The sequence below is a fragment of the Oncorhynchus keta genome, chromosome 33 (genome assembly GCF_023373465.1).
Source record: "Oncorhynchus keta strain PuntledgeMale-10-30-2019 chromosome 33, Oket_V2, whole genome shotgun sequence".
NCBI lineage: Eukaryota > Metazoa > Chordata > Actinopteri > Salmoniformes > Salmonidae > Oncorhynchus > Oncorhynchus keta.
Genome location: NC_068453.1, coordinates 18,085,333 through 18,107,562, shown reverse-complemented (window position 1 = coordinate 18,107,562; position 22,230 = coordinate 18,085,333). Strand labels below are relative to the sequence as shown.

General features: G+C 42.7%; 3 protein-coding genes across 4 annotated transcripts in view; all 3 read right to left on the bottom strand.

Moving 5' to 3' along the window:
- Positions 1-9,351: 9,351 nt before the first annotated feature.
- On the bottom strand, positions 9,352-10,665 carry LOC118366310 (hemagglutinin/amebocyte aggregation factor-like). The gene is made up of 4 exons (XM_035748883.2): positions 10,608-10,665; positions 10,335-10,413; positions 9,771-9,959; positions 9,352-9,508 (listed from the first exon to the last, which is right to left on the bottom strand). Exons 1-4 carry the CDS (start codon positions 10,663-10,665, stop codon positions 9,352-9,354), a joined length of 483 nt encoding a protein of 160 aa, XP_035604776.2.
- On the bottom strand, positions 9,828-19,005 carry LOC118366309 (mitogen-activated protein kinase 12-like). Of its 2 annotated transcripts, XM_035748881.2 has the most exons (14): positions 18,343-18,983; positions 17,507-17,636; positions 16,375-16,433; positions 16,165-16,276; positions 15,907-15,936; positions 15,687-15,734; positions 15,239-15,353; positions 13,155-13,226; positions 12,857-12,936; positions 12,654-12,732; positions 12,306-12,479; positions 10,590-11,705; positions 10,335-10,413; positions 9,828-9,959 (listed from the first exon to the last, which is right to left on the bottom strand). In XM_035748881.2, exons 1-12 carry the CDS (start codon positions 18,534-18,536, stop codon positions 11,629-11,631), a joined length of 1,170 nt encoding a protein of 389 aa, XP_035604774.1. In that variant the 5' UTR covers positions 18,537-18,983; the 3' UTR covers positions 9,828-9,959; positions 10,335-10,413; positions 10,590-11,628. The 2 variants fall into 2 exon arrangements, with proteins under 2 accessions (XP_035604774.1, XP_035604775.1); XM_035748882.2 differs by lacking the exon at positions 15,907-15,936 and having other exon boundaries at positions 18,343-19,005.
- Positions 19,006-19,176: 171 nt separating this feature from the next.
- Positions 19,177-22,230, bottom strand: part of LOC118365973 (mitogen-activated protein kinase 11-like) — a 29,398-nt gene continuing 26,344 nt past the window's right edge. The window contains exon 12 of the mRNA XM_052492313.1: positions 19,177-22,033. Within this exon, the coding sequence (XP_052348273.1) occupies positions 21,960-22,033 (74 nt within the window). The 3' untranslated portion in view covers positions 19,177-21,959. The remainder of the gene's footprint in view (positions 22,034-22,230) is intronic.

The window sequence follows — 22,230 nt, the reverse complement described above, 5'->3', positions numbered from 1 at the left end:
CAGACTGAGAGCAAACCTGCCCTGCCCATTCAAACCTGCCCATTAAAAATACATTATTTCTGTAGTGACCATTAAATAAGGTGAAACAGAACTGGCAACTTTTACTATGAACTAACATGTAGAGGGCAATGTAATGAGGTATAAAATAAATGGTCTCCAACTCTCCATCCCTGCTCCTGGGGAGCTGAAGTCAATTAATATACTATTTTTAATAGACAGAACCAATTGGAGGGAAAGATATGAGACTATATGTGTAATACATGAGTGTATGACGAATTTAGGAGTGTCGAGAATGTGGTTTCAGTGCATGGCTTGTACTAGAATCTCTTATCAAAAGTCAAATACAGTGCATTGATGTCATACCTTTAGTTCTTATAATGTAATTACATTTAACCTCAAAAGGTTGTGTATAATACGGACTTTTAACTTTAGCTTTAGGAAAGGAGACTGAACCACTAGGATTTTCCTCTATGATTTTGCCTGTGTTTAGGTCAATTCCATTTCCCATTTATCCTGAAAAACTCCCCAGTCCTTAATGTTTACGAGCATACCTTTAACATGATGCAGCCACCAGTGGTACTCTGTAGATTATATTGGATTTGTCCCAACCATAACACTTTGTATTCAGGACAAAAAGTTAATTGCTTTGCCACATGTATTGCAATTGTACTTTAATGCCTTGTTGCAAAGAGGATGTATGTTTTGGAATATTTGTATTCTGTACAGGCTTCCTTCTTTTCTTTAGGTTAGTTTTGTGGAGTAACTATAATGTTGTTGATCCATCCTTAGTTTTCTCCTATCACAGCCATTAAACTCTGTAATGTTTTAAAGTCACCATTGGCCTCATAGTGAAATCCCTGAGCAGTTTCCTTCCTCTCCGGCAACTGAGTTAGGAAGGATGCCTGTATCTTTGTAGTGAATGGGTGTATTGATACACCATCCAACATGTAATTAATAACTTCACCATGCTCAAGGGTATTTTCAAACATACAAAGTATTGACTCAAGGATGTGGATACTTGTGTAAATGAGATATTTCTGTTTTTAATTTTCATTAAATTATTATTTAAAAAAAACATAATTCCATTTTGTCATTATGGGATATTGTGTGTAGATTGGTGAGAAAAACAATCAATTTAATCAATGCTGAATTCAGGCTGTAATACAACATAATGTGGAATAAGGAGATCGTTGGTACTGGTGGCTTTGTCGGTGAATGCCTCATCCCAGTACTGTAGTTAACCCAGGGTGTAACCTGGCAGTCAAAGGTACAAATCTTAAGGACAGAACAGCAGTAAAACCTCCAACTGAAAAGGGACAGACAATAAATTCATATTAATGTGGGTTAATTGACTATACTTTCTCCATTCATTAAACATTTATTTTGGCAGTTAAGTACTGGAGAGTGGATTAACATGAGGCCACTGATCTTGTTGGTAGTTGTTCAGGATTCTCAGACATTTGTAACCGAGGATACTAGATAAACTGAGTAAAGAAGGTACTGTAATGTTTCTTAGGCCTCATCTAACTTATTACAATTCACAAATTCACAAAATGCCTGAAAATCTGAATGTGATTGTTCTATGTACTGAAATGAAGAGACTCACCTCCTGTCCTCGTGGTGGTTACTGTGATAGCTGTACACCCCAGCAATTGCATGGTAGATTCAGCATGTAAAGTCCATAAAGTTCTCGTAGTTATTAGCATAACCTGTCCTCGTGGTGGTTACTGTGGTATCTGAAACAAAATAATATCATATGGTATAAGTCAGCATACATCACTATAAAACAAAAGATATGGCCAATACTGACTAAGCATCTCTTCAGCATAACAGTTACAATTGGGGCAAAATAATATGTTTTCCATAACACATGAAACAGTAATATTTCCTACCAGTCACCCCTTTTACCTTAATAACTACATAGATTGGAAAGGACATAAACGGTGCATCAAAGTCATTATCCCACCCTGCAAGACCAAATTGTTGGCACCAGAGTTCCAATATCCACACCATCATACCACTTAGAATGCATGCCAAATTAATTTAGTTCATTCTAAGTGGTCTGCTAATATGGACATTGGAACGTAACCATTGGCAATGTTATCCATACACCACAGTAAATGGATCGAGATGACTGCTCTTACCTGTCATAAGGATGAAGCCTGATGAAGGGATTCTCTATGTTTGGCTCTCTGCAGGAAACGTTGTCTCCTTAGACAAGTGATGCTATTTTATACCCGTACTGTACATTAGGTAATAATCACATGTGATTAAATCTACTTACCCAATCATCTGACAGATCAGATATCTCTGGTAAAAGGCGAGAAGGCATAGCTACATACCTGTGACAACATTTTGAAGAGTGTGAAGTAGGATCTGTTGCATAATAAACATTGCATGAGCCATCTTATCAAGCCAGTAATTTACCACACAAAGCGACACACTTTTTTGTTGTTGATCTTTCTGAATTTTAAGCCAGTTTACATGACTGTAATAAACATTAAATTTACAATGAGAAAAAAATAATCTTCCCAGTGCATACAGTAGCTTGATTGTCCATTGAAAATATGAACTAGGAAATAGAATGTTTCTGTCAGCTCAAAAATAAATAGAACAGTATTTCAGGGTGCATTCTATATGATCTGCATATACAAATAGCACTTAATGTAAGATAATATATCTAGTGGTCAATGAATTACATTCCTTGAGATAAACATTACTTGTTAAATATCACAAAGCTATATTGTTTGTGTCTTATTAACAAACCAGTCATTCCCGTCCGGATTCAAATGCAACAGCTGTTCGGTGTATTGATCGGCTGGCTTTAGGATCGTGTGGAGAATCGCTCAAAGAGAAGCTGCTAGCCTTGAGCGATATTCCAGGGTATGTTCTCAGAACATGAGCAGATCAGCTGGCAGGCATATTCACAGTCATTTTTTGCTTAGTCCCCTCCTGTGCTCCCTGTTCACCCCATGACTGCGTTGCCATGTACGACTCCAACACCATCATTAAGCTTGCTGACGACACACTATTGTAAAGTGACTATTCTACTGGATGTCATAAGGTGAATGCACCAATTTGTAAGTCGCTCTGGATAAGAGCGTCTGCTAAATGACTTAAATGTAATGTAAATGGTAGGCCTGATCACCGGCAACAATGAGACAAATTACAGGAAGAAGGTCAGAGACCTGGCAGTGTGGTCCGGGACAATAACCCCTCCCTCAACGTCAGTAAGACCAAGGAGCTGATCGTGGACTACAGGAAACGTGGGGGGAGCTTGCCCACATCCACATTAACAGGGCTACAGTGGAGCAGGTCAAGAGCTTCAAGTTCTTCGGTGTCCAAATCACTAATGATTTAAAATGGTCCAGTCACATGCGCACAGTCGTGAAGAAGGTGCGACCGCACCTCTTCCCCCTAAGGTAGTTGAACAGGTTTGGAATGGGCCCTAAAATCCCCCAAAAGTTCTACAGCTGCACCATTGAGAGCATTCTGACTGGCTGCATCGCTGCTTGGTATGGCAACAGCACTGTCCTCGATCGCATGGCGCTACAGAGTGTGGTGCGGACGACCCAATACATCACTGGGGCTGAGCTCCCTGCTAGCCAGGACCTCTATATCAGGAACGCCCTGAAAATCATTATAGACTCTAGCCACCCAAACCATAGACTGTTCTCTCTGCTTCCGCACAGCAAGTGGTACTGGTGCATCAAGTCTGACACCAAGAGGCTCATGAACAGCTTCTATCCCCAAGCCATAAGACTGACAAATAGCTACAGTGCCTTCACAAAGTATCCACACCCCTTGACTTTTTCCACATTTTGTTGTCTGGGATTCAAATGAATTTAAATGTCATTTTTTTGTCAACGAACTACACAAAATACTCTGTATTGTCAAAGCTATTTTTTTTCTTCTAACATTTGAATTATTAATGAAATATAAAACACTAATGTATCTTGATTACATAAGTATTCAATTCCCTAAGTCAATGCATGTTAGAATCACCTTTGGCAGAGATTACAGCTGTGAGCCTTTCTGGGAGCTTTGCACACCTGGATTGTACAATATTTGCACATCATTCTTTTTAATATTCATCAAACCATTTTCAAGTCATGCCATAGATTTTCAAGCCGATAAAAGTTAAAACTGTAACTAGGCCACGCAGGAACATTTAATGTCATCTTGGTAAGCAAGATATTTGTATATTTGGCCTTGTGTTTTAGGTTATTGTCCTGCTGAAAGGTAAATTTGACTCCCAGTGTCTGTTGGAAAGCAGACTGAACCAGGTTTTGTCTGTGCTTAGCTCTATTACATGTATTTTTTACCCTGAAAAATTCCCCAGTCCTTAACGATTACAAGCGTACCCATAACATGATGCAGCCACCACTATGCTTGAAAATATGGAGAGTGGTACTCAGTAATGTGTTGAATTGGATTTGCTCCAAACATAACACTGTATACTTTAGTGCTTTGTTGCAAACATGATGCATGTTTTTGGAAGCTTCCTTCTTTTCACTCAATTAGGTTAGTATTGTGGAGTAACTACAATGTTGTTGATCCATCCTCAGTTTTCCCCTATCACGGCCATTAAATGTTTAAAGTCACTATTGGCCTCATGGTGAAATCCCTGAGTGGTTTTCTTCCTCTCTGGCAACTGAGTTAGGAAAGACGCCTGTATCTTTACATTTACATTACATTTACATTTACATTTAAGTCATTTAGCAGACGCTCTTATCCAGAGCGACTTACAAATTGGTGCATTCACCTTATGACATCCAGTGGAACAGCCACTTTACAATAGTGCATCTAAATCTTTTAAGAGGGGGGGGGTGAGAAGGATTACTTTATCCTATCCTAGGTATTCCTTAAAGAGGTGGGGTTTCAGGTGTCTCCGGAAGGTGGTGATTGACTCCGCTGTCCTGGCGTCGTGAGGGAGTTTGTTCCACCATTGGGGGCCAGAGCAGCGAACAGTTTTGACTGGGCTGAGCGGGAACTGTACTTCCTCAGTGGTAGGGAGGCGAGCAGGCCAGAGGTGGATGAACGCAGTGCCCTTGTTTGGGTGTAGGGCCTGATCAGAGCCTGGAGGTACTGAGGTGCCGTTCCCCTCACAGCTCCGTAGGCAAGCACCATGGTCTTGTAGCGGATGCGAGCTTCAACTGGAAGCCAGTGGAGAGAGCGGAGGAGCGGGGTGACGTGAGAGAACTTGGGAAGGTTGAACACCAGACGGGCTGCGGCATTCTGGATGAGTTGTAGGGGTTTAATGGCACAGGCAGGGAGCCCAGCCAACAGCGAGTTGCAGTAATCCAGACGGGAGATGAAAAGTGCCTGGATTAGGACCTGCGCCGCTTCCTGTGTGAGGCAGGGTCGTACTCTGCGGATGTTGTAGAGCATGAACCTACAGGAACGGGCCACCGCCTTGATGTTAGTTGAGAATGACAGGGTGTTGTCCAGGATCACGCCAAGGTTCTTAGCGCTCTGAGAGGAGGACACAATGGAGTTGTCAACCGTGATGGCGAGATCATGGAACGGGCAGTCCTTCCCCGGGAGGAAGAGCAGTTCTGTCTTGCCGAGGTTCAGCTTGAGGTGGTGATCCGTCATCCACACTGATATGTCTGCCAGACATGCAGAGATGCGATTCGCCACCTGGTCATCAGAAGGGGGAAAGGAGAAGATTAATTGTGTGTCGTCTGCATAGCAATGATAGGAGACACCATGTGAGGTTATGACAGAGCCAAGTGACTTGGTGTATAGCGAGAATAGGAGAGGGCCTAGAACAGAGCCCTGGGGGACACCAGTGGTGAGAGTGCGTGGAGAGGAGACAGATTCTCGCCACGCCACCTGGTAGGAGCGACCTGTCAGGTAGGACGCAATCCAAGCGTGGGCCGCGCCGGAGATGCCCAACTCGGAGAGGGTGGAGAGGAGGATCTGATGGTTCACAGTATCGAAGGCAGCCGATAGGTCTAGAAGGATGAGAGCAGAGGAGAGAGAGTTAGCTTTAGCAGTGCGGAGTGCCTCCATGATACAGAGAAGAGCAGTCTCAGTTGAATGACTAGTCTTGAAACCTGACTGATTTGGATCAAGAAGGTCATTCTGAGAGAGATAGCGGGAGAGCTGGCCAAGGACGGCACGTTCAAGAGTTTTGGAGAGAAAAGAAAGAAGGGATACTGGTCTGTAGTTGTTGACATCGGAGGGATCGAGTGTAGGTTTTTTCAGAAGGGGTGCAACTCTCGCTCTCTTGAAGACGGAAGGGACGTAGCCAGCGGTCAGGGATGAGTTGATGAGCGAGGTGAGGTAAGGGAGAAGGTCTCCGGAAATGGTCTGGAGAAGAGAGGAGGGGATAGGTTCAAGCGGGCAGGTTGTTGGGCGGCCGGCCGTCACAAGACGCGAGATTTCATCTGGAGAGAGAGGGGAGAAAGAGGTCAGAGCACAGGGTAGGGCAGTGTGAGCAGAACCAGCGGTGTCGTTTGACTTAGCAAACGAAGATCGGATGTCGTCGACCTTCTTTTCAAAATGGTTGACGAAGTCATCTGCAGAGAGGGAGGAGGGGGGGAAGGGGGAGGAGGATTCAGGAGGGAGGAGAAGGTGGCAAAGAGCTTCCTAGGGTTAGAGGCAGATGCTTGGAATTTAGAGTGGTAGAAAGTGGCTTTAGCAGCAGAGACAGAGGAGGAAAATGTAGAGAGGAGGGAGTGAAAGGATGCCAGGTCCGCAGGGAGGCGAGTTTTCCTCCATTTCCGCTCGGCTGCCCGGAGCCCTGTTCTGTGAGCTCGCAATGAGTCGTCGAGCCACGGAGCGGGAGGGGAGGACCGAGCCGGCCTGGAGGATAGGGGACATAGAGAGTCAAAGGATGCAGAAAGGGGGGAGAGGAGGGTTGAGGAGGCAGAATCAGGAGATAGGTTGGAGAAGGTTTGAGCAGAGGGAAGAGATGATAGGATGGAAGAGGAGAGAGTAGCGGGAGAGAGAGAGCGAAGGTTGGGACGGCGCGATACCATCCGAGTAGGGGCAGTGTGGGAAGTGTTGTAGTGACTGGGTGTATTGATACACCATCCAAAGTGTAATCAATAACTTCACCTTGCTCAAATGGACATTCAAGGTCTGCTTTAAATATTTTTTACCTATCTACCAATAGGTGCCCTTCTTTGCGAGGCATTGGAAACCCTCCCTGGTCTTTGTGGTTGAATCTGTGTTTGAAATTCACTGTTCGACTGAGGGACCTTACAGATAATTGTATGTGTGGGGTACAGAGATGAGGAAGTCATTCAATGTTAAACACTATTTTTGCATACATAGTGAGTCCATGCAATTTATTATGTGACTTGTTCAGCACATTTTTACTCCTGAGCTTATTTAGGCTTGCCATAACAAAGGGGTTGAATACTTATTGACTCAGGACATTTCAGCTTTTCATTTTTTATGAATTTGCAAAAATGTCTAAAAACACAATTCCAGTTTGACACTATGGAGAATTGTGTGCAGGCCCGTGGCACAAATCTCAATTTAATCCATTTTAAATTCAGGCTGAAACACAACACATTTTGGAAAAAGTAAAGGGGAGTGAATTATTTTCTGAAGGCGCTGTAGCTTCCCAGAGGTGTGGGATCTGACCAAAGCACAACAAGCAGGGCTAAATATATATTTATAGAAACTGAGAAACGGATCACTGAGCTAAAGACCTTGGGGGTTTTTCAGCCACGTACATGGGTAATCTCAGTGTTTGAATAGGTGTGCTGAAAGGGAAAAGTTTAACAAAAATACACTAAATAACAGTATAACCTCTCAAGAATTGCATAACAGGATGGTTTTTGTATGCTAGAAATGTGGCCAAACTATTTTTTTTATTTACCTCTGTGTTACAGTGAGAACCATGGGTCAAGTGTAAATGGGTCAGGGGTTACTTGGCTGCTAGTTTGAAAAGAAACAGACACCATTGGGAAGATCTTTGAAAATGAAAAGGTTTAAATAGGTTAACTTCATAATGAATAAACCAAGAAACTACATTATGTACATCACAGTCCCACAAGATCGGTCCAAATATGACAGAATTAGATGTTTTCCTAACAACCTGAAAGGTTTCAGAGCAATTTAAGCCCATCTGCCCAGATATACATTTTTAGATTACCAATCAAACTGGGGGGAAATCACGTTATCAGGTCAGTTTAGGACCGTTAGGCAGACTCGAGAGGACACGGCCACTAGGCAGACTAGAACAGCATACACTTTTCTCAATGGGTAGAAGCCCGACAGCAGTATCTCAGTAAATGCCTTAAAGGAGAAGTTTAGTATTTTACACCTTCTTGTTAGATGGATCCTCCCCTTGAAGGTTGTCTATGGGCCAGGAGAAACTGTAATCCATGGTTAAGATGTTTAAGAATTTAAGAAGCCTAATCATTTAAAGTTACGTCAAACCAAATAATTCAGTTAATTTGTCTATGGCTTTTTTAACAGTCACTGCATGCCCACACCACTCCCATTGATTTTAAACCAGCAGAGGCTAAAGTTAGCTGAAGTTTGTAGTGGCTATTAGAAGAAAAACCAAACCATGTATTACAGTTTCTCCTGATCCATAGACTACTTACAGAGGCAGGAACCATCTAAAATGAAGTTGTAAAATACTGAACTTTCCCTTTAACCCCAACACTTCTTTTGGTGTATTTTCTTAAACTGCATTGTTGGTTAAGCATTTCACTGTAAGGTCTACTACACCTGTTGTATTCAGTGCATGTGACAAATAAAATTGGATTTGATTTGACTAACTCTAACCCTAAACGTAACCATAGCAAGCTGTTGCATATCAACAGAGTTGCAGTTGATAGTCTGTTGATGGTTTGTTCCGCTGTAGATCATCTATTAGGGGATTATCCAAATAAAGTGTGACCCAATGTTTTAGTAATTATTGTCTGAGATAACCATTTGCCCTCCATTATAGTACTGTATAGAGTTTATATCTTGACCAGAAACCAAGCATAATCAATCATTTAAACATTAGTGCAGTGAAATGAAACACAATCATTTGATGCATGTATCTTTAATCATTAATTTCTTTCAAGATTATCAAGAGACAACAATGGATAAAATAATCTGATTGTAGGAAGAATCAGTTATAGATTCAGCATGACCTTCTGGTACAGTATTGGTATCGCCAGCGACGATCTCTGAAAGTACACAAGGCAAACAGACATTTTGTTCCTGTTAGTTTTGTAGTCAATTCATCCTTTCCTGAAGCTTGTTTATTCCAACAGCAAGAATATGACACACAGATACCGTAGATACACACACACACAGAGAGAGAGAGAAAATACTTGGAATCCATTACATTAGCATACATTAGCATACAGTACCAATGAATAATCATACTCACTCATGCTTGTTGTCATGGTAGCTTTCAGCTGCAATGAGGTAGGAATTTGGTGGGACATTAAAAGTGAAGGCCTCATCAAACCAGTTTACGTAGTTGGTCCACTGGCAGGAATCAGTACAGAAGTTGCTGGCTCCACAGCAGGTGAACTTCCATCTGTATAAGGGTGGAAATGAGGTTTGAATTATGATATATGTTTTGTATTGACCTTGTAATTCACATTATAGTAGGGTTGTTCAACAAAAACAGTACCTCCGTCAACCCTGTGTCACTTTTAGGATTTTACACCATTTAATCCCCAAATATCTCTAAATTTTACCATCATTGTAAAGCCCTAGTTATTTTGTTTGATTTGACAAAGTCATTTCTTGAAGATTTGTATTTATTTCATGTGAATAGTGATTAATTTACATCTCACCTTCTGTCCTCATGCTTGTTGTCATGATAGCTGTTCATCCCTGTGATGACCTGGTGGCTTGGGCATTGGTAGTTGAAAGGTTTGTCGAAGTCATTTACGTAGGAAGATGTGAAGCAGTTAGTTGCTGAGTCAAACGTGGCTTTGCACCCAAATTCCCAGATACGGTCTTCATGTTTGTTGTTATGCTCACTAAAATTGGAAAAATACATTACAATGCACAAATTAATAGTTGAATTTATACAAAAAAAAAAACATTTATGCAGGTTGTAGGTTTTATTGTTGCCCAACATATTTTGTCCGGAATGCAATTGCAATAACCTAAATCCAAAATACAGAGTTAAACTCTAATTTTAAACTCTTTAATTTCTCAAAATGGAAAATTGCAAATCTGAATCAACAGCAACTCTGTTGATATGCAACAGCTTGCTAGGGTTTGAGAAAGGTTAGGGTTAACTCAGCACAGGGGCAGCAAAATGCTCACTCTGATTTGGAAACCTGTGCTTGTGAGTCAGTGCAGAATTCAGGTTTTGGAGAAGATTGGTTGTATGGAACATAAGGAATCACCTCACTATGCGAGAGATGGATTGTCCTGATGGGCAATTAAAATCCAAAGGCTGGTCATAGCTGTTCTGCCAGCGGAGGTCTGCAACACACAAACAAGGGCACAATAAAAACTTAATTGATTACCGTAGTAATCGGCACCTCTCTCCTCTTTTAAAAGATTTCTGACCACACACATTGCTATTTGATTTAAATATTAAGTCCACATTTTGAGTTACTCTGCTACACATATGCTCAGGCTTTACTCCACAAACTCACATGTAACATAAAGCATACCTTTTCCGTTGACCAACACACCAGCAAGAAGCAGAATAAAGACGTTGGCTCTCTTCATGGCTTTTGAGGGGCCCAAACTAAAATCAGCAAGGTTGATGCTCCATTTATAGACAGAGGTGATCTTTGTCCTTGCTGGACCTTAGCCTACGTACGTGGGTAATTCCAGTGTTTGAGCAGGTGTATTGCAGTCTAAAAAATATTTCAGTCAATTCACATTATACTGAACAAACATGCAACATGCAACAATTTCAACAACTGAGTTACAGTTAAGGAAATCAGTCAATTGAAATCCATTAGGCCCTAATCTATGGATTTCACATGATTGGGCAGGGAGCTCAGCCATGGGTGGGCTTGGGAGAGTGTAGGCCCATCCACCTGGGAGCCAGGCCAAGCCAATCAGAATGGGTTTTTCACCACAAAAGAGCTTTATTACAGACAGAAATACTCAGTTTCATCAGCTGTCCAGGTGACTGGTGTCAGACTATCTGGCAGGTGAAGGATCCGGATGTGGAGGTCCTGGACTGGCGTGCTTACATGTGGTCTGCGATTGTGAGGCCGGTTGGACATACTGCTAAATTCTCTAAAACGACGTTGGAGGCAGCTTATGGTAGAGAAATTAACATTAAAATCTCTAGCAACAGCTCTGGTGGACATTCCTGCAGTCAGCATGCCAATTGCACACTCCCTCAAAACTTGAGACATCTGTGGCATTGTTATGTGACAAAACTGATCATTTTAGAGTTGCCTTTTATTGATGAACATTTGATGTCTTAGCTTACAGTCATTCTCATGGTTTACGGGGAAGCAAGTAATAATTTCTTTCCCAGGGGCTCATTGGTTGGCTGTTACAGCAGATCCACAATTACACAAGACTGACAATATCTTCAAAAATGTTTGTCAAAAAATCCATTTACAATCAATAAACTACATTCTGTACATTGGATTCGCATTACATCTGTACAACAATACAACAATGCCTTATAATCATCATTGACAGGTATTGAGAGGTATGTGTGTACTCTCAGAGTGATGTCTCTTTGGGGTCCTTGGTCTCTGTTGCTGCAGGCCTGAAGGACAGAATCTCTGTGAATGTGTGACCTGTAGGAGATATCACAGGAAATGACTAATTAGTTACTCTGTAGACTCTATAGATTTTTCTTCCTCTTTCTTTCTCCCAAGCTGAACATGTTATCACACATCCATCTCCCTCATCATCGCTCTCCTTCTATCATGTGGAATGACCAAAGGAATGTTTTTCCTTAAGCTCTCTTCCTAGGGAAAGAGATTGCTCTCTTTCAGTTGCTGAATGCGTTCAACCGAATAGCATCTTCTGTATTTAACCCAACCCCTCTTAATCAGAGCAGTGCAGGGGGCTGCCTTATTTAACATCCACATCATCAGCACCCAGGGAGTAGTTGTTGCCTTGCACATGGGCAGAATTGCATAATTTTCAACCTTGCCAGCTTGGGGATTTGAACCAACGACCTTTCAGTTACCTGCCCAACGGTCTTTACCTCTAGGCTACCAGCCACCTCATTCTCCATCTCTCCCCCTTTTTTACTCTGCCTGTATCTCCTTCTTCTCTCTCCCTCCCTCCATCCATCCTCCCCAGCATATCTCTCTCTCTCTCCCATATCTTCCTCCTCCCTCCCCCCGCTCTCCATCTCTTTCTTCAGCTTCCCTCCAACCATCTCTCACGTTTCCACTGCTCCAGGAGCAGGTCTGTGTTGTCCATGGAGTGATCGTAGGGCTGGGCCTCAGTCTCCTCCTCTGGTTCTCTGAACTCGCTGAAAAAGGGCATGGCCAGCGCCTCCGACGCACTCACCCGCCTCTCAGGGTCCAGCAACAGCATGCGCTCCAGCACACACACCGCTGCCACACAGAGAGGTATACAGTGTCTCTAGCGGTGTTATGGTCAGAAGGACACTCCTGACAATAGTTAGAAACAGTTGTTGTTTTGTAAACCACCGTTTTTGATCCTTTAATAATAGACTGTCAAATTCAACTAACTGCGTGTTCACATCATTGTATTGAACGTCTGCTCACCTTCTGAGCTAGCTTTGGAGAAAAGAAAGTGCAAATCTTTCTTTAGTACTTTGGGAAGGCTCCGTATGTAGTTTTTGGCCTGTTGGAAGAGGAGCAGATTTACCTGGGAGTGTATGTGTATTCTATTCCTATGTACTCTAGTAGGCTGTGTTTGCTTTGAATGTGTACTATTTGAATGTATTTTGAGTGCCCACATGACTTACATCTTGGCTTTGTAGCTTCGTAACAAAGTCTGCAGTGGGTGTACCAGTAATCTTCATGATCTCTTTCAGTTGGTCCAGGTCTGTGCTCACCCAGAGGTCAAGGGTCATAGCTCATGTGGTACAGGAAGTCACATTCACATGCTGCTCATACTATATATGCTTAGCCATAATAAGCTTACAGAACTAGTCTTTGACAGGTTGATAACATATAATTATGCCAATTTGCCTGGCAGGATCATTATTCTGCAATAGTTGTGTGGGGTGAAGACAGAGAGTAGTAAACACTGAAAAAGGATACGGTCATTTCCTTTGAACAGCGGCTTCCCCAGCAACATCTCCGCCATGATGCAGCCCACCGACCAGATATCCACTGACGATAGAGGAGGACAAAGACATACATAGGACTGAATGGTCTTTCAGTACCACATTGCTACCAAACTGCTACCATACCAGTGGGTTCAATTACAGCGATATTGTACACAAATTGTACAAAGAGATAGATCTCCATAGGACCTCATACTGTAGGATATTTTCCTGGTTACAATAGCATGATTAATCATGCTGCTATATATCAAACTGCTATAGACCTATATCCATCCTGCCCTGCCTATCTAAGGTCTTCGAAAGCCAAGTCAACAAACAGGTCACTGACCATCTCGAATCCCACCGTACCTTCTCCGCTGTGCAATCTGGTTTCCGAGCCGGTCACGGGTGCACCTCAGCCACACTCAAGGTACTAAATGATATCATAACCGCCATCGATAAAAGACAGTACTGTGCAGCCGTCTTCATCGACCTCGCCAAGGCTTTCGACTCTGTCAATCACCATATTCTTATCGGCAGACTCAACAGCCTCGGTTTTTCGGATGACTGCCTTGCCTGGTTCACCAATTACTTTGCAGACAGAGTTCAGTGTGTCAAATCGGAGGGCATGCTGTCCGGTCCTCTGGCAGTCTCTATAGGGGTGCCACAGGGTTCAATTCTCGGGCCGACTCTTTTCTCTGTATATATCAATGACGTTGCTCTTGCTGCGGGCGATTCCCTGATCCACCTCTACGCAGACGACACCATTCTATATACTTTCGGCCCGTCATTGGACACTGTGCTATCAAACCTCCAAACGAGCTTCAATGCCATACAGCACTCCTTCCGTGGCCTCCAACTGCTCTTAAACGCGAGTAAAACCAAATGCATGCTTTTCAACCGATCGCTGCCTGCACCCGCATGCCCGACTAGCATCACCACCCTGGATGGTTCCGACCTTGAATATGTGGACATCTATAAGTACCTAGGTGTCTGGCTAGACTGCAAACTCTCCTTCCAGACTCACATCAAACATCTCCAATCAAAAATCAAATCAAGAGTTGGCTTTCTATTCCGCAACAAAGCCTCCTTCACTCACGCTGCCAAGCTTACCCTAGTAAAACTGACTATCCTACCGATCCTCGACTTCGGCGATGTCATCTACAAAATGGCTTCCAACACTCTACTCAGCAAACTGGATGCAGTCTATCACAGTGCCATCCGTTTTGTCACTAAAGCACCTTATACCACCCACCACTGCGACTTGTATGCTCTAGTCGGCTGGCCCTCACTACATATTCGTCGCCAGACCCACTGGCTCCAGGTCATCTACAAGTCCAGGTAAAGCTAGGCTAGGTAAAGCTCCGCCTTATCTCAGTTCACTGGTCACGATGGCAACACCCATCCATAGCACGCGCTCCAGCAGGTGTATCTCACTGATCATCCCTAAAGCCAACACCTCATTTGGCCGCCTTTCGTTCCAGTACTCTGCTGCCTGTGACTGGAACGAATTGCAAAAATCGCTGAAGTTGGAGACTTTTATCTCCCTCACCAACTTCAAACATCAGCTATCCGAGCAGCTAACCGATCGCTGCAGCTGTACATAGTCTATAGGTAAATAGCTCACCCATTTTCACCTACCTCATTCCCATACTGTTTTTATACTGTTTTTATTTATTTACTTTTCTGCTCTTTTCACACCAATATCTCTACCTGTACATGACCATCTGATCATTTATCACTCCAGTGTTAATCTGCAAAATTGTATTATTCGCCTACCTCCTCATGCCTTTTGCACACATTGTATATAGACTGCCCATTTTTTTCTACTGTGTTATTGACTTGCTAATTGTTTACTCCATGTGTAACTCTGTGTTGTCTGTTCACACTGCTATGCTTTATCTTGGCCAGGTCGCAGTTGCAAATGAGAACTTGTTCTCAACTAGCCTACCTGGTTAAATAAAGGTGAAATAAAAATAAAATAAAAAAATGGTGATAACACAGATGTTGACATTAGAAAGTACTGCCATCTTGTGGACAAAGAAGGCAGCCATGAATGAGTGATTGAGAGAGACTCACCAGTCTGGGTATAGTGCATCCAATTGAGGATTACTTCTGGGGCTCTGTACCAGCGAGTGACGACGTACCCCGTCATCTCTGTGTCTGTCTGCCGAGCCAGCCCGAAGTCAAGGATCTGAGACAGACAGAGAGAGAATTGCTTTGGCTACATTGGATTGTCCCTTTTATGACAATAAAGCACAGGAGGTTGATGGCACCTTAATTGGGGAGGATGAGCTTGTGGTAATGGCATGAGTGGAATAGTACAATGGTATCAAATCCATGGTTTCCAGGTGTTTAATGCCATGCCATTCCATTTGCTCCATTTCAGCCATTAGTATGATCTCTCCTCCTCTCAGCAGCCTCCACTTCAATAAAGTGGATTTCATTTAAATCGAAAGAGAGCGAGACTGAACAGGGAGAGCACAGTGCCTATCACAGGTCTGGTAGCAATACGTATATGTAGTACCTTCAGCTCACAGTCTTCGTTGACAGATAAATTTCCAGGTTTGAGATCCTGTTGGTATTTAGAAAAATTACATTATCATGCTGCCAGATTGACGCAAATACACGCAAGCACACACACAAAGAGCTTCTGATATGGAAAACGGCATGAATAGCAGTGGGCGTGAAAAAGAGCAAGGGCCCCAACACCAATGCACATAGTTGAAAGGTCAGAGTTTACGCACCCTGTGGATGATCCCTGCAGAGTGGATATACTGTGGGGAGACACAAAAGACCAGGAAAAGAGAAAGTCTTAAAATTAGAAAAGGAAGGTGGTATTCAAGTATATTCTGGAAAACATTTAAACCTTCTGTATAAACTGCCTTTATGTTGTATCATATTTGAATGTTGGGGATAAAATGAGCATTTGTAGGTATATCTTTTAAACTGCTTAGAATTGTATATATATATTGTTCTTTTGAGTGCATGTATGCAACTCTAACCTTGAGTCCTTTCAGCATTTGATAGACAAGGAATTGCACCCTCTCCTGTGACAATCTCTCCATCTTCATCAGTTTCCCCAGATCAGTACCCATGAATGGCATTACCAGGTAACTGAGAATGACAGGGGAAAAGGAAAAAATATATACTTTATTGTGAATAAAAACATTCAATATATGAACAGGAAGGGTATTGGACAAATAGGTACTTACAAGTCATGAAACCTGTCCAATGAGATCTCAGAAGTGAACACATCCAGCAGTCCAATCACCTAATCCAAGCCAATCAAAGAATAACAGAAAATAAATAGAATAGCTCAATTATAGATTAACTGGAGAATTGTTTTTGTGCATCATGTATCTCAATTACAGCATCAGGAAATGATTCCCACTTGAAGTTACACACACACACACACACACACACACACACACACACACACACACACACACACACACACACACACACACACACACACACACACACACACACACACACACACACACACACACACACACACAAATTGTGATACGGGGTGTGTCTCTGTCGTTCTAGAGTGAGCCCCTGACTAAAGTAGATGTTGCTATGAGGCATTTATTCCGCAACATGGATTGGCTTCCTTCTCAGCCTTTCCTTGTGTACCATTATTAAACTCTACCTACTCCCTGTATACCCAGTAGACCTCTGAAATCAGTGGTCACCAAGTCCAACCCTGGTCCAGAAGAGCTACAACATGTATTGAAACTTTTATTTAAATAGGCAAGTCAGTTAAGAACAAATGATTATTTACAATGACAGCCTACCGGGGAACAGTGGGTTAACTGCCTTGTTCAAAGGCAGAATGACTGATTTTTACCTTATCAGCTCAGGGATTCAATCCACCAACCTTTCGGTTATTGGCCCAACGCTCTAACCACGAGGCTACCTGCCACCCCAAGTTGAATGCCTGATTCAACTTTTCCAATCAAGACTCAAAACCTGTGCCTGCCTCAAATTAATATCTCTATAATTTTGATATGATGTTTTTCTGTTTAGTATTATGGGTTGTGATGTGAATATTACCAATGTGATCTTTCTGACTACTCTGCTACTGACTAATTGCCATTCATAAGGAACAGCTGTGTTTGTCTCACTGTGTGCAAAAAAGAAACTGTCACTGCTGTCTGCACGCAGCCTAGGCCATACGGATTTGAACAGTTTGCTATGGATAAAAGTGAGTTTTAAATGCAGTACTGTAGAGTTGGGCCATTTCCTTTTTAGACACAGCATAATTAGTGGTGTGAAACAGACACCTTTTCTATTTATGAGAATGAATCATGAGGTGCGTATTTCAGGAAAGGCCCTCACATTTTCGTGCTTCATGTGCTTGAGGAGCCGGAGCTCTCTGTAGGCCCTCTTGGCGAAGAGCTTTGACTGGAAGGGTCTGTGGAGCTTCTTGATGGCCACCCTCACCCCAGTCCTGTGGTCCTGGGCGGAACTGCAGCAAGACATGTAGGTAAAGGGAAGAAAACATTTTAGCAATGTAGGCCATTGGTGGTAGCCTACTGAAGAAGGACCCAACTCACTTATTGTATTTTTTATTGAATGCTTGATTAATTATTTCTTTAAAATAATATACATCCAAATATCATGTTTTATAATCAAGTGGTTAGGCCTACTTCAAAGACATCCTTGGGTATTTCTGGAATTCAAGTAGAAACATTTGGTCGGCCTATATCCCAAGAAACATTGCGCAAAGACCCAGAACAGATGTATGCCGATGCACTTAAATCTAAATCTTCTGCTCAATAAAACCCAACAAACAGTGAGGCCAATGGGGGTTCTTTGTTATGCTTTTCCCGACTTCACAAAGCCAAAAAAGTCCCTGCCGTGTAAACTATGCTTAGGAATGAAACAGAAACCGCATAATGTAATTCATCAAATAGCAGCGATGTTTGTTGATGACTTAATTCGGACACCATCCAGCGCTCCACTGAACAAAAACTTCCTTTTGAAGTAACCACATGAAGAATGCATGAGATGAACAGTAAAAAAAAACACGATGCTTATTTTAGGAACGAGTCACGACGTCTTGTTGTGGCTTGGTTTGTATTGCCTTAACATAGGCTATTGTTAACTCTAAATTCGACATTTACGAAGAGTAGCCTACCCATGTTTGATGATTAAACTCGTATAAAACTCACCATACTGTCCCATACGCGCCAGTCCCCACCTGCTTTAGCTCACGGTATCGCTCTGGAACCTCCCATGCCGTTTTGTTTACCTCCTGACGGTAAAATCCTGTCCGCGTGCGGACCGACATATCCAAATCGATTTGGGGGTCAATGTTTCTCCAGCTAAGTCTTAATTTCGGGGATACTGAGGCGTTGTTGTGCATGAGACACTTCGTTCACTTGCTCTCATGCAGCCACCACCACCTACCTACACACTCTAGCACTCGGGAAATGCGCAATGCATTCCGTTGCCCGACAGTGGTCTCCAGTGACACGAATAAAGAACCGTAACCAGTGACTGGTCTCACTCGTTTTTCAACCTCAATGGTATCACTGGTGAACACACCATCGCCTGGTGGCAGGACCTCTGGATTTTGTCAAAAAAAGGTAAACACTAGTCGCCCTGTGCTATTGATGGGTGTGTCTGTGTCCAGGCTCATTTTTACATTTTAGTAATTTATCAGATGCTCTTTATCCAGATTAAGGTCACGAGCCTTGCTCAAGGGCACATGGGCATATTTTTCACCTAGTCGACTCGAACCAGCAACACTTAACAGCTAGGCTACCTGTCGCCCTGGCTCCTTATCGTCTTACAAGTTATAAGGAATGTTGCCAAAATGCTGTCTGTTGCCATGAGATAGCGAAGAGAGCTAGCCTAGCGCCTGAAGATAGGGATGAAAGTTATTCTAGTATTTCCCTGACCTCCCTTCCTTTCTGCTTTGCTGATAGTGTTGTTGCCGTTTATATGCAGGCTCAGAAGTAAAAATGTACCCCCCCACACACACACACACACAGTAAGGTAACTGGTGATGAATTTAGCTTTTATTGAGGACGAGGAAGAAGAGGATACATGCGTCGTCATGATGGTCTCTCATAATACTGTCTCTGTTCTGTGGCTGAGAGATTATGACATAGTTTGATGCCTGCAGGCATGTTTGTTGGAATACCATCATCTTTCCATGACACAAGCCAGACCTCTCCGTCACACACACACACACACACACACACACACACACACACACACACAGAAAAGGCCATGTATACTCAGACTTGGAACCCATAAAGCACTGGAAAGCTACTGTTTGTGTGGGCTGGGAGTATTGATGGAACTTTGGCCATGTGGAGGAGGAATGAGTAGGCCATAACTCTGGAGTAAAGTGGTCTTTCATAATGCCACAACATGCTATGCCCATGACAGATTCTCACCACTGACATAGTGCTGCATACCGGCTGATAGGCTGCTGCGTGATACTTGGAAATATAAAGGAGTTTGTCCATACAACAACAGACTTAATCATTTTTTGGGGAAAACAAGACTGGATTGATGCACGCATTCATAACGTTACCAAGACAGGAAATAGATCGATTTGATTTATTCTGAATATGTGTAACCAAATGTTTACTTGTTCATGCTGCATAATGGTGTTATAACTGTTGTAATAGAGTTGAGTTGGTTGACATCAACTGTCATGAGTTGTCATTGCATTATGACACAGAGTTGACATTCGGTTATTGATTGGAAATGCATACGGCAGAAATTGTACAGTTCAAATTCATGCCACCATAGAATGAAAAGACACTTGTTTTTTAAACATACAGTTTTGTATACATTCATCTTTTTTGCAGTTCTTTTTAAATCCACCAAGTTTCCAAAATCAACATTTGTACATGACACATACAGGACCGTAAATAGTCAAACATCAATCGAGAAAGAGTATTTTGGATGAGCTCTACTGTAATTGAGGCATTGTGTATATGATTGATGTTGCAGTTCCAGAACATGTTTTTTACTGAAAATTGAATTATTTTACTCCCCTGTAAATCGTTCACCTCAGTACGCCCCTTTATAACATGCTGAATATTAGACCTCTGAAATGACAACATTCAGACCTATTGTAAATCCAATTTAATCTGCATAATGCATCTGGGAGTCACTGTGGGTAATGGTATCTGTGGGAGTCACTGTGGGTAATGGTATCTGTGGGAGTCACTGTGGGTAATAGTATCTGTTGAATGTTCAGATAAACTTCAGCTATAGGTTTGGGTTTCTCAACAGAGCCAGGGACTAGTAAAACCTGTTGGACTGGAGCCAAGTGGAATTTGAAATGGGTGATACCAGCAACAAATGCATACATGCTTACATACAGGTCACTGCAAAAATAATGGAGACACTTGAGTTAATAAGAGATACAAATCATATTGAAAACAGGTGCTTCCACATAGGTATGGTTTCTGAGTTAATTAATCAAGTAACATCCCATCATGTTTAGGGTCATGTATAAAAATTCTGGGCAGGCCATTATTTTGGCCACCATGACTATGCCCCCACAGGATGACAATGCCCCCATCGACAGGGCACGAATGGTCACTGAATGGTTTGATGAGCATGAAAACGATGTAAACCATATACCATGGCCGTCTCAGTCACCAGATCTCAACCCAATTGAACACTTATGGGAGATTCTGGAGCAGCGCCTGAGACAGCGTTTTCCACCACCCCCAACAAAACACCAAACGATGGAATTTCCCATGGAAGAACGGTGTCGCATCCCACCAATAGAGTTCCAGACACTTTGCCAAGGTGCACTGAATCTGCTCTGGCTTGTGTTGGCCCAAGGCCCTATTAAAACCCTTTATGTTGATGGATTCTTTATGTTGGCAGTTACCTGTACATTGGGACATATCTACATAGCATTTGCAGCAATGCAGTTATGTCTCCATAAACAAAACACTACCACCGGTGTTGTTCTGTAAAAACAGTTGTAAATGCTTAGGGAATCTGGCCAATAGTTGTACATAATGCAAAGTCTTAAACCCTACAGACACTAATCCTGTCCATGTACAGTATATCTTTGTCATTGGTCATTCAGTGGCATATTGGTGAGTGTTGGGGGATTTTGTGCAGTAACAGCACAAAGAGCATTCATTGGTCTATATCGAGGGAGGAACCATCTTATGTACGTTTCTGTGAAATAACAGATATTTGCTACAACTAAAATAGAAATATGATAAAATGTGTGGAAAATTCTTGACAACAATTCACTAGAACCCTATGTCATAAAACTGTCATTACCATGACATAACAGGTGTTATAAGCAGACTTAAACTGACATCCGTTATGACTGCTTATAAAATGTCTTCATGACGAAAGATTTCCAGTAACCTATAGCCAATGACGATTTACCAGTTGGACCCTTAGGTAGGTTTGAAAACCCTAGTGCTACTTTCTCTCTCTGTCTCTGTCTGTCTCTCTCTCCTACCTCTCTTCAACAGACTGTAAACATATACCTATCAAAGCATGCTGCTCCCTGTAATCATCGTAATGTGCGTATTCTCATCACTTTCAGTTCAACCAGACCTCCCCTCTCCCTGCTCCCCTTTTACAAAACTCAAGACAGGCAGTCAAATAGCCAGTCACAGTGAGCAAGGGGAGGGGTGTCATGCCTCTAGGGGACACAGCGTTGTTTCTCTCTTTCTCCCGGATCCTCCCGCCTCCCCAACGCCGGCCGACAGACAGACGGAGACAAGACGGCGGTCCTTCCTCAGCTGACGGGACAGACCGAGCAGAAGGAGGCGGGGTTTGTCTTTCACTGTTCCACCTGTAGACTAGTCGTCTCGCTGACAGGCGCTTTGATTCCTTTCATCTCCCCGAACACCAGCTCTGTATAGGGGGATGGAGAGAGAGAGAGAGAGAGAGAGAGAGAGAGAGAGGATGAGGTGAAGAAAGAGGAATGAACAAAAGGTGAGGAGGAAGAGAGAACATTTATATCTGGCCAAGAACACAGCAGAAAATAACTGTTGAATCTTTAAAAAGGAAAATCCCTCTTAACCTCCTCCACTCCAGCCACCTTCCATCTC

What these genes read in the sequence shown, in the direction of transcription:
- LOC118366310 (XM_035748883.2), bottom strand. Translation starts at nt 10,665, where the DNA reads ATGAAGAGAGCCAACGTCTTTATTCTGCTTCTTGCTGGTGTGTTGGTC. An exon ending in TGTGTTGGTCAACGGAAAAG is followed by an intron (nt 10,414 to 10,607) that starts GTATGCTTTATG and finishes TGTGTGTTGCAG; the next exon opens with ACCTCCGCTGGCAGAACAGC. An exon ending in TCCATCTCTCGCATAGTGAG is followed by an intron (nt 9,960 to 10,334) that starts GTGATTCCTTAT and finishes TTCCAATTTTAG; the next exon opens with TGAGCATAACAACAAACATG.
- LOC118366309 (XM_035748881.2), bottom strand. Translation starts at nt 18,536, where the DNA reads ATGCACAACAACGCCTCAGTATCCCCGAAATTAAGACTTAGCTGGAGA. An exon ending in GCTGTTCAAAGGAAATGACC is followed by an intron (nt 12,937 to 13,154) that starts GTATCCTTTTTC and finishes GGGTGAGCACAG; the next exon opens with ACCTGGACCAACTGAAAGAG. An exon ending in CGAAGCTACAAAGCCAAGAT is followed by an intron (nt 12,733 to 12,856) that starts GTAAGTCATGTG and finishes CTCTTCCAACAG; the next exon opens with GCCAAAAACTACATACGGAG.